The sequence below is a fragment of the Salvia miltiorrhiza genome, chromosome 3, assembly GCF_028751815.1.
Source record: "Salvia miltiorrhiza cultivar Shanhuang (shh) chromosome 3, IMPLAD_Smil_shh, whole genome shotgun sequence".
NCBI lineage: Eukaryota > Viridiplantae > Streptophyta > Magnoliopsida > Lamiales > Lamiaceae > Salvia > Salvia miltiorrhiza.
In genome coordinates this window covers 2674513-2686957 of record NC_080389.1, presented here as the reverse complement: position 1 = coordinate 2686957, position 12445 = coordinate 2674513, and the positions used below count along the sequence as shown (strand labels likewise).

The 12445-nt window shown below is 36.5% G+C and overlaps 1 protein-coding gene across 1 annotated transcript; it reads right to left on the bottom strand.

Moving 5' to 3' along the window:
* Positions 1–1812: 1812 nt before the first annotated feature.
* Positions 1813–4491, bottom strand: LOC131015778 (putative late blight resistance protein homolog R1B-16). Its single transcript, XM_057944203.1, has 2 exons — positions 3118–4491; positions 1813–3018 (listed from the first exon to the last, which is right to left on the bottom strand). The coding sequence occupies exons 1-2, from the start codon at positions 4489–4491 to the stop codon at positions 1813–1815; spliced, it is 2580 nt and encodes an 859-aa protein (XP_057800186.1).
* Between the last annotated feature and the right edge of the window lie 7954 nt (positions 4492–12445).

Below are 12445 nucleotides of genomic sequence, written 5' to 3'. Positions count from 1 at the left end.
AAAGTCCTTTATTTATTCGTTTGTTTTAACATGGGTCTACACATTCTTGTATTTAAATTAAAATACACTGCCTCGAGGAAGAAAATGGAAGTCTCAAATTCAAAAATCTTATCTCATTCAACACATAAACATGCTTCACTAGGGAAAAGAAAAAATCAAGATGCATAAAAACTAACCATGACAGAATAGATATCAGATTAATACAATAAGCAAAGGCCGAAGATTATTACAAATGTAGTGGAGACGACAAGACAAGAGTAGATGAATCTCTGTGTAATGAATTCAATCCCAGTTCACATACCGCGACCCCTCCCGCTTGCACTCCACGAAAGGATTCTCACCATAGCATGTCGCGTTGACGATCAAGTCCAACTCGATGCAGCATCAATTAATTGATCAAATTTTCGACCTCTCTAAGACTCAAACCCAAGTTTAAATGATTATTTTTGCATTATAAAAGTCTTGTTCGTAGATTTCATTGATTTATTCATATCCATTAATTCTCATTCTTACGAAAGATAACATTTTTAGTGGAGAAATATATTCTTATTGCTAAACACCGAGAATTCTTTCATGAAATTAACCCTACTTATTTAGTATAGATATTTTATAGGTTCAATGCAATTAATTTATAAGTTATTTGTTTTTTTTTTTTTTCAAAGAAAATCAATAATAATTTCTTAATTACAGTTCTCACAATAAGATATTTTTATATTATTGTTTGGGTTAATATCACATTCTATCTCAACATTTCGTTTATGTCTATTCCAACTTTTAAAATTTTTGTCATGTAAAAACGCTTCAAATTACATTGAAGAATAAAAAAATGGTTCTTGCACGAATGCATGTATTGATTCATCGAAGTAGAAATTTATTCGGAAATGAAAATTTATGGACATATTTTCTAATAATCAATACTACTTCTTCCCTTATTGTTTTTGACATCTAATGTGAATGGTTAGTTTTTATGCATCTTGATTTTTTTTTTCAAGTGAAGCATGTTTTTACGTTGAATGGATGAGATCCAATGTTTTAACTAATAAAAATGAAATTAAATGATAAAAAATAATTATTTGCCTTAATCAAGTGGAATAAACACTAATTAATAATAATTGCAGAAAAGAAATGATGGAAGAAAATAAATAAAAAAAAATTGAGAGTCATGGGACATAAAATTTGGTACAGTGGATCTTAAGTGATATTGAATACTTTCTACTAAAAATTCACTCATCGTATAGAACTAAGCAATTACTATATAGCAAAAGCTATTCATCATCGGTCGAAACATGCAGCCAATTATTCAATTAAATTGAATTATTTTATCAATCATATATTACCATTCAAATCAAACACCTCTTTACAATTTTTCACAATCACAACGGATGAGGAGTAAAATAGCAGCCTTGTCTTAGTGGGCTAAAGCCCAATAAAAACCATAAAAGAAAATGCCCAAGTCTAAGAATGACAAAAGTGAGCCCAACCCTATCATTTCTCTCTCAATCTCTCTTCTTAATTTTGGAGACACAGCCTCCTTCTCGGGCGACACTAGTTAGTCGCTGCACATTATAGTAATGTGAAGTATATATTCTTGTAGTGTTTGTTAGCATTGTTTTATTTTATTCTGCTTCTCTACCTTCCCACACTCTCTGCCTAAAATTGGATGACATATTGAGAACCATCTCTCTCTCTCTCTCTCTCTCTCTCTCTCTCTCTCTTTGTTGACAGATGATAAGAGGTGAGAGGGAAGAGGATTAAAGAAAAATAAGCAAATACACAAAAACAAGAGAGATAATGGTGGTAAAACCTAGCTAGCTAATACGGTAATACAGATACTTCGAAGTTGGGGCCTGCCAAGCTCTGCACTAGTGCTTCGTTCTTACTCCGAAGCTGAACTTGAACATGAAATGGAAGATCTTCCCCTTGTAATTCCACTTGTTCCTCTACGATCTCCTTTGCGCACATCACAGCAGATTCTCCACAATCCCTCATCCATATCTTTTTCAGCGTCGGTATGTCTCCAATTTGACTCGGGATCTCCTTCAACTCTTCCATATTAACAAGACCAAGCTTCTCAAGGCATGGAAAGATGGAGTTCGATTCCGCAGTCCAATGCTTCAAACTGGGACACCAATGCAATCCCAAGTATTTGAGGGAAGGGAATTGGCCTTCAACCATTTCCCACTTGCCTGTTCCAAAGCATCCCTCCCACAACATGAACTTCTCGAGAAGGGGCATTGAACCTATCTTTTCCAATATTTTTTCCCATTCAAAGCCATAATTCATCCGAAGAGTCAACTTCTTGAGGCTTTGGGGGAATGTGAGCGAATACGCAGCAGCTCTAAAACCAAACCAATATACGTGGAAGGATTCCAATTTACACAGACTTTTGATATTGTTCAGACAATAATAATCATCTTGCTCGATTCCCCCTCTCCAAATATAATTTATCCCCAATTTTTTGATATTGGGAATTCTCTTAACCACCTCTTCACTGCACTTGAAATTTGATATTCCCTCAAGCACCAGTAGATTCTCCATGATAACGACATCATCACTCGTAGGTTCTGGAAGATAAAAAATTCCTTTCATTTCAATATGCCTAAGTTGTGGCATTCTCCAAATCTCACCAGGTGCAGTGAACTCCTTCCGACAAGAAACAATCAATATGTGCAGATTCCAAAGGCGAGTAAACGAGGTAAAGATCGAGGACATGCTACCAACTCTAACAGCAAGGTGGCGCAAGTTAACATACTGAGACGGAAGGGACTTGATCACGTGGCGTTCATCTTCTAAATAACGAAACTTGTTGTATGCATGTAATGTTCTAAGCAACCCAGAATTCTTAATACGCGGGACGCTCCCATATTCACTGATAATGGAACGAGCACGTGGCATAGATTGCAAGTCGTCAAGGACTTTCGTCTTTGGCGTGTTCCTGGGTATAACAATGCGGCGTTGGCTACTTATGCATCGAGGACTAGATTGCCCTATCACATGATAGAACCCATCTTTCTTGCTCTAGTTCAAGCATAAATCCCTCAACAAATCATGAATTTTGACTAATTTTATGTTTCCTGTGGACCCCACTTCACCAACTAGAATGAGATTTCTATCAACCAAGTCCTTTAAGAACTCTATGGCAATAGTTTCCAAACTTTTGCCATTCATGGGTTTTAAAAATCCCTCAGAAACCCATAGCTTCACGAGTGTTGAGACTCTAACCAAATCATCCTCCTCAAACACTCCCATATACAAAAAACATGGCTTTAAATAAACTGGCAAATGACTATAGCTCATTTTCAACAGTTTCAAGCAATGCTTATCATTCTCCAAATTCACTTCTGAAGCTAAGTTCTTCCTAATTGATTCCCAAACTCCTAGAGTGTGTTCCCTATTTCTCAAAATACCCGCCACTACAACAATTGATAAAGGAAGTCCTCTGCAATTCTCTACTATTTCCTTTCCAATTTTCTCTAACTCATGAGGGCAACTTCCAACCCCAAACACAATTTTTGAGAAGAGTTCCCAGCTTCTAACCTCATCTAAAAATTCCATTTGAAGGCTATAATTGTTGTTCAATTGGGAACTCAAGTATGAAAGCCTAGTCGTCACTAATATCCGACTACAATTCTCATTTTCGGGAAAGAAACGCTGTATCCTATCCCATGCATCGATACTCCACATATCATCCATCACAATTAGAAACCTTCTACCGGAAAAATATTGGTAGAGCTCTAATCCTAGTTCATCTTCACTCTTTTCACTCAGTTGTTCCTTGCTTTTTTTAGTGGCTTGAGAAACAAGCTCACAAAGAATTTCCCATATGTTGTATTGTTGAGAAATAGTAGCCCAAGCACAAACATCAAAACGCTGCTCAATAATTTTCTTCGAATAAATAGTTTTGGCAAGAGTGGTCTTACCTATCCCGCCCATTCCTGTGATCGGGATGACTTGGCGCTCGAGTTGGTCCGAAACGAGCCTTTCCAAGATTCCATTCACGACAACCTCGGACCACACCACCATGCCACTGCTGTTCTTCCCAGTGGCAGAAGAAGCAGAGACGAAGCTACGCCGCGTATCATGGAGCACCACCTTCTCTGTATTCCTCTGCATCGCCAAACTCTTGATCTGATCCATTTCTTGTATCACATTTTGCACATCTCGAAACAACTTCATCTCTTCCTCAGCTCGAAAGCAGCTGAGGAAGCGGCTGCAAATGGTTTCTCTGGATCTTCTCAGCTGAATCTTGGCCACGATATGAGATTCGATGGCGTCTTCAGCTGCATAAGCTACATCTGCAATACGCATCTCAAAGGGATCTGCCTCGTCGGAAACAGAGGAGGTATAAGCTTCGAGAAACTCCTGCAAGAACATGACATTTTCAGTGAGGGATTGAATTTGTTGTTTGTCGAGAGAAATCGGAGGGGAATGATGGCTCTCGAGGTCGTCTATGATATGCATTAGAGAAACCAAGGCTGCGTAGGCCGCCATGATCGATATCAGTTGAAGGGAAACAGAGTATAATTATGAGAATTTTGGACAAGAATGTGATAGAATCTTAATTTAGCTTCTTATTTATACTAACATAATGGCTAGCAACTCAGTCTTAATTGGTCATATTTTAGGCGACGTCAACGACATATCTTATCATAGCAGTTGGCAATAATGTGAAAGCGTATGGTTGTGATAATAATTGAGGAGATATATATAAGTATAACCATTGACTTATAGATTCTCTTTATTTCAATGGCATGCTCCAATGAATTGCCTCAGCAATGCGATGCTCCAATTAAACCCTTATTGCGAAAATAGTTAGAATTATTTCATTGAATCTATAAACCAATTCTACTGAAATTATAAATTAATTCTACCGAAATCTATAAATTATTCACGATACTTGTTTAGTGTAGAATTCAACGCAATTACTTTGTAGGATGATTAATCCAATTTTGGAGTGAGAAATAATTATCCAATTTAATCGATAATTATTATTTTATAAGTTTTTTAAAAAAATATAATGACTGAATATTCGATCGTTAACAAAGAATAATTTTATTTTAATTTTTTTTATATTTAACAATCGAAATATCAATCGTTAAATATTATTTTTATTTATTTTATTGACTAATTCACAACTGAATAATTTCATTGGCTAACATAATTGATATAATATTTTATTTTATGAAAATAATAACGACAGATTATTTGATTGTTAAAATAGTATTTACTTATTTTATTATTTTTAACAAAAATTAACAGCTAATAATGGTCTTTTTTATTTCTATTTTTTTGTTTCAATAGACCATGATTGGCCATGATTTGGAAAGCTCTGGCTCCGGCAAAGGATATAGCTACTGCGTGGAAAGTCCTAAAAGGGAGAATTCCAACTATTGACAACCTCCGGAATCGGCAGGTGGGTGTGCAGTCGGTAGAACTCTGCATCCTTCGCCAGGCGAAAGAAGAGACAATCGAGCATCTCTTTTTCTCTTATCACAAAACTGAAGAAATTTGAAAGGATGGGCTGCTTTGGATTGGTAAGCAGTCAGTAAATCATCATAAGGCAAAAGTTCATTTTAATGCCTTTGTGAACCTCGGGAACAAAAAAGATATTCAATTTCTTCTTGGGGTGTGGATATGCATTATTTGGTGTGTTTGGAAAAGGCGAAACGACTGTATCTTTAGGGCCCGTTTGGTTTTTAGTATTGGATTAATCAGGATATAAATTATCCTGATAATTTAGTGTGGATTAGTCATGATTTCTAATCTCATATGGGTGTTTGATATAATTGGTAATTAATCCCAAAAAGTGTTTGGTATCCATTGGAATAGGTTGGATTAACATATCAAATACCTAAATTATCCTCACATATTTTACCAAAAGACATTCGTGTCCTCAAATCTGAAAATAAGATGGAGGCATTGGTATACTCACAGCATCGTTTGGCGTGAAAAGGGTATCAATTTTCGATTTTAACATCTCGGTATTAAATTTTCCCATGGGGAGGGTGGTATAATTAGTGTGGGTTAATCCCACAAAATAAGCTAGGGCCTTGGGATAAACCTGGAGTTGACCATATTAGTAGCACATAATACCAAACACTGCATAAATCCATATTAATTTAACTTATCCTGCTTTTAAACCCATATCAAACGGGCCCTTAGTCAAGGGATCTGGTCTAGGGATCGAGAGAATGGTGGCAGAAATCAAGACGAGGATATGGGGATGGAGTTTGGCCTTTAATTTGCCGACGTCCTCTCCGGATTTTAGGAGATGGTTCTCTGCGACAGTGTTATCCGATTAAGTTTTGTTATGGCTGGGTTGTCATTCTGTTTTTTACTCTTCTTGGGAACTCTTATTTGTTGTTATCCTTTTTTTTTTTCAGTACTACTGGTACCACTTTTGTAAAATCTTTTTTTCTCTGATAAAAAAAAAACCTTAAACTATTTTCGCACTATCAATTATATCTTGAACTATCGAAAATGATTTTTTAAACCTTGAACTATATATCAATTGTACCATTTGTCCATTTCTTTTTGCTCCAAAAATTTGACGTGGCTCACCGGATGGCGGATGCCAAGGTTTAGTTGGAATTATTCTTTTTTGACCTACATTACATAAAACGACGTGATTATTATATGCCTTACTAATTAAAAATTCAAAAGGTGATGAAAAATAGATGAAGGGTACAATTGATATAAAATTAATAGTTCAAGGTTTAAAAAATTATTTTCAAATGTTCAGGATATAATTGATAATGTGAAAATAGTTCATCTAGTTATAATAATGTATTTAAATATATCAACTTTAACCCAATTATGGTTTTATATATGAACTAATTCTACCTTCAAATTTATGAACTTTAAATTGTTTTGATTGTTTACATTGTGAATTGTTTCAAATTGATGTTAATATGGACGTTTGAATGTATGCATGACTTAAATCAAGTACTCTTTTTTTTCTTTATTACTCACCTCGTCCCACAAATCTTGACACGTATTTCTTTTTGTACCCTCCCGCGAATCTTGACACATTTAATAATTAGTCCAAAAATAAGCTAGGGGTCTTAATTACATTATCTCTCCTACTTTATCACTTTATTACATTATCTCTCCTACTTGTTAGAAATGGATATTGGGCCTATTCCTTCCTTAAAAGGCCTTATAAGGGAGAGGGTTGCCTCACCATATAAAGTGGCTCATGCCACCATCTCCAATCCAATGTGGGACACTTCAATACACCCCCCACACGCGCAGCGTGGACTATCCCAAACGCCACCTGTTGGCAACAGGGTTGCCTCACCATATAAAGTGGCTCATGCCACCATCTCCAATCCAATGTGGGACACTTCAATACACCCCCCACACGCGCAGCGTGGACTATCCCAAACGCCACCTGTTGGCAACGATATTGGGGAGCCCATCATTGGATTGGGTTGGCTCTGATGCCATGTTAGAAATGGATATTGGGCCCATTCCTATCTTAAAAGGCCTTATAAGGGAGAGGGTTGCCTCACCATATAAAGTGGCTCATGCCACCATCTCCAATCCAATGTGGGACACTTCAATACTACTTTATCATTTTTATACTTTATTACATGCATACTTAAAACATTAATCTACAACTCCTTAATTCCCGTACCGAAACCAAACGTGTCAAGATTCGTGAGACAGGGAGTAATATTTTTTTTATTGAATTTTTGCCAATAAATTTTAACAAAGCTTGGGCCAATATGCCTTGTTAATGGGCTTTGATGTTAGCTAATTTTGTTTGTAAGCTATAAGGATGACCTTATGTCTCAACTATCCCAAGTCATTCATTATCTCTTATTAAAATTAAGAAACTCTCCATTTCTCTCTACGCAATCAATGCATTTTCAAGTTCAAATTCTTCTCATATTCTTTCTCGATTTTTTCATTTTGTTACAAATTTGTTGTTTAGATTAAAATTCGATTTAACAACTAACGCTGTCTATAAAATAAAATCGAGCTAAGGCATTGATGTCATATCTTCTTTTCCGGCAATAGTTTCTCTATTCGAGCCTAATTTCACATCGGTGAAAGAAAAAAAAAATTCGACAATCCCCTAGAATTTCAGGTAAAAAATACCTTATTTTATAGGAATAAAAAAGGCAAAAACCTTAGAAGGATGGCCCAAAGGGTGGCGAAACAATTAGTGAGAAGACAACTTGATAAAACTTTGGTTTTATTTATAAATTCCGACGATCACGGTTGTCTCAAAGCCAAAAATAGAATGATCGTCTCGATTCTTTACTACATTTCTTGCTAATAGACATTGATGCGCACATGAATTTTGCTACTAACACAGGTAGATTAAATTCAAACTTTGTGATTTTTTTTATATAAAATTAAAATTGACACGATATTGATGTGGTAAATAAAAATTGAAAGACAATCAAAACGACGTCAATCAAGAAATGTATAGAATGAATCGAGACGATACAACCGTGATGATAGAATTGTGACAATAAGGTGGGGTTTTGAGGTAAGTCTACGATAATGAAGAAATGATGCAAGTCATCAGCTTTAAGCCTATGTTTGGTTGAGCTTTTTTGGAGGTCGGAATTGAATCTATTACTTATTGTTTGATTTGGATAATGAGTTAACCATTACCCTTATTTGCAAGGGTAACACAATCACTCAATTTGTTATCCAGTGGCGGATCAAGGATTTTGAATTTGGGGTACAAAAAATTGGAATGAAAAGAGTTTTTTTTTTTTTTTTTTTTTTTTTCTAAATTAAAGGTCAAGGGTCTCAACTCTCAAGTTTTGGTTGGCAGCCATTTTTTTTCTTTGGACTCTCGTCCTCTCTCATATTTGTTAATGCTTTTTAGCAAAAACAATTAAACACATAACACATGAAAGTGTTGTTCCACACGAAACCAAACGGAAACACAGTGTTTAAGTAACACACCAACAAGCACAGAGTAAATCTTTGCAGCGGAAATAAAAGAACACAATTTTTGGTAAAATTTCTTCAAGTTATAAAATAACTTGAAGAACGCCTTATGGCAAAATGACTAAATGGAGAATGAACACTCACGTTCAATACCTTTACAAGACTTTAGGTATTTGAACACTAGACACTCTCACTAACAAACAGAAACTGGATTAAGGAGCTATACTCCGAAATCCGACAAAATACAACGAGTGTTACACAGAATTTTATCCTAACACAATAGACCACACTCGTACATAGATTACCCTAGACGGCTTGAAATCTCTCTGTAAGCTCTGGGCAGACTGAGAGGACTTCCTCAACTTTTATAGACAACTCCAATCTTGCTCTCCAAGGCTGAAAACGTGGCTACAAGAAGTGGAGTAGTGGAGGTTGAGGTAGTTTAGGGTTTATCCATGATTTTAGGAACTAACTCCCTCAACCCCTTCTCTTCCTTTTCTTCCTATTTCCTATCTTGTAGGAACTGACTTTGACTTGGTTCAAAGACCTGCAAAAACGTGCTCAAAGTGTTGGATGAAGCGGGTGTTGAGGTGGTTGGGGGGTCTCCACGTTTGTAGGAACAAATTCCCTCAACCCTATCTTCTATTTCCTTATCTTCAAGCTTCCTATTTTGTAGGAGTCTTCAACAAACCTTTGACTCCAGCTTTTAAAACCCTACACCAAAATGTGAAGAAGTCAAAACCATATAACAAAAACCATTAGTTTAGGAAAGTTTTATGGAGTTAAAAATTAATTCCAACAAACTCCCCCTTTTTGCCTTTCTTTACAAAACTCAATCTCCATCAAATCTCCCCCTAAGTGTAGGAACTCCCCCTGCATACATACTCTCTGCAAAACAACGATGAAGAAAACGCAAAACAAAAAACGATAATGTTGGACCACATGTGAGCATAACACACACGTTAACACACACTAACAACACATGTAATCCTCTCCAAACCTAAACTAAAGGTTTGGAGAAATAGCTCTTGAGTCATTCGCCATACACCAAACAACGGGTTAATTAATAACATGAATGCCACTTCTATCGTGGAGGAGTCAGAAACAAGGTTGAATGCGAGCTGGGAAAGTATTTAGAGGGTGTTTGACATAACTTTTTATAAGCTCTTGCAGCTTATAATATGTTATAAGAGCTTATAAGATGTAGTTTCTTAATAACTTATAAGTTGTCAAAGTGTTTGGGTAATTGAACTTATAAGCTAAAGAGATAATTTTTAGTTAGTGAGAGAAAAAAATTTATTAGAGGGAGAAAATCGAAAAAAAAAATGAAATTATGATATATGATGAAAATAAAAAATTATAGTTGAGTTATTTTTATAAAGTAAGTGTTGCTTATAAGATAATGAGAAAATAAGTTGGGGTGGAAGAACTTATTTTTTGGGGAGCTTATAAGCTCTTAGAGCTTATTTTTATAGCTTAATTATAAGCTCATTAGGAGCTTATTTTGCCAAACACTTTGAATGAACTTATAAGCTCCTAAACGGCTTATAAGCTCAACCAATGCACCCTCTTAATCAGATCTCCAAGATTATAGTTATATTCCCGCTTAAAGTGTTCAGCTTGAAGTTTCCATATCGATTAATACTCTGCAGAGCAGACGAAGACTTCGCGGTGTTGCGTTGAGCAGGATTTTCACCAGGACCGAGCACGCCATGTTCGAAGGAAGATCAATGGTGAAGATTCCGGTGGCGTAGGTCACGACGGGATTGCTGCAATTCTGGCTCACCACCACTCCCGGAACTCCCACCGCCCCAGTGGTGCAGTTTCCGGTGGATGTGCAGCAAAACTGGCCCCTCATGAGTCGGCCGTGTAGAGCCAAGACAAGCAGAGAGAGAGAGAAAAAAAACACTACTCATTTGGGCCATGTATGGATGGATTACTAATGATCGACTTTGATTTTGTGGTTATATGTCGCAATACATGTTTGAACATTACATAATGATTTAATCATAAATAATAGGGTTAATTGCATATAAATTAGTGAATTTTTCATTTTTATGAATTTATTAGCATCACAATAAAAATGAATTTATGAATTTACTACTTCGACAAAAATAAGGTACAGATCATCCTGATCTACGGATGAATAAGAAGAGGAAACATCTACAAGCAAACGTCATAGATCCAGATCATTCCATCTTGAAGAAAAATCTGAAAGTCCAAATCCTTTTTTGTTCATTGCTGCCGTTTTTATCTATTTATTTGCTCGAATTGCTCCAATCGTCCTAAGTGTTGGCAAGCATGAAACAAATGTGGATTCCTCCAAAGGTTTGTGCTCCAACACTTGGGACGAATGAGTCGAATTGGTCCATTTGCCCCATTCGTTCCAAGTGTACAACTTGGGGCGAATTGATGGTCTATTTCTACCGTTAGTCCAAGTGGTGTTGCGCAAAGCTTGGGACGAATGTTACAAATGGACCAATTCGCCTCATTCGTCTGAAGTTATGGAGTGCCAACACTTGGGATTAATGGGGCGCATGGACCTATTCGTACCATTTCTCCTAAGAACTGGCAAGCAACACTTAGTACGAGTCATGAAACGCAGTCCTAGCACGCCTGATATAAATAATTCTCTTTCAAATTTGAAAATCAACTGTTAGAAAAACGCAGTCCTAGCACGTCCTAAGTGTTGCTTGCCATATTTATATTACTGCAATTATTGCTCACCGCCACTCCTGGAACTCCCACCGCCCCGAGGCAGCAGCTTTGGGCGAATGTGCAGCAAAACTGGCCCCTCAGCAGTTTGCCGTGGCCGTGGGCGAGGGCGAGGGCGAGGGGAACGTAGATCGCCAAGACAAGGAGAGAGAGACAGGATACACTACTCATTCCGTTTAGGTTGGACTGCTCTACACGATTAGAATGCACAAATTAAAGAAAAATAGATCTTGTACGTATTTACACATGATTTAATGAATTTGATTAAGAAAATTATCATATTAAATATCTCTAAACAATAAAAAATTTGAGATTTATTATGCATATCGAGTACATAATTAGATTTAACGGTGCACAATTAGGGGTGCTTTATAGTGTACTATTGTAATTAACTAGTGTATAATTGTCACGACCGGACTTAATTAAGGATAATTAAGCCGGGAAACCATGACCAAGGGTTGGAGATAAGAAACGGGATAGAGAGGGGATGAACAAATGAATAATAAACAATGAAGAAACATACTTAATCATTAATAACAACGGAAACATTTACAACAGAGTTGGAGTCGTGATGACTTAGTCAAATTAGTAAGTTCGAATAGCTCCGACTTAGCCAAAATTATATGAAATTCTTTTGAGTACGCAGCGGAAGAAGGTTCTGATTACATGTATGAAGACATGTACTCAAGAGTTCTTTACTACATATAACTTCAGACAAAAGGGATTTCCTGCTCGTCACTTCATCACCACCGGCTACTGCTCAACCTGCACATTTAGAAATACATGCAGGGCTGAGTACAAAAGTACTCAGTGG

What these genes read in the sequence shown, in the direction of transcription:
- LOC131015778 (XM_057944203.1), bottom strand. Translation starts at nt 4,491, where the DNA reads ATGGCGGCCTACGCAGCCTTGGTTTCTCTAATGCATATCATAGACGAC. An exon ending in TAGAGTTCTTAAAGGACTTG is followed by an intron (nt 3,019 to 3,117) that starts GTTGATAGAAAT and finishes TGCTTGAACTAG; the next exon opens with AGCAAGAAAGATGGGTTCTA.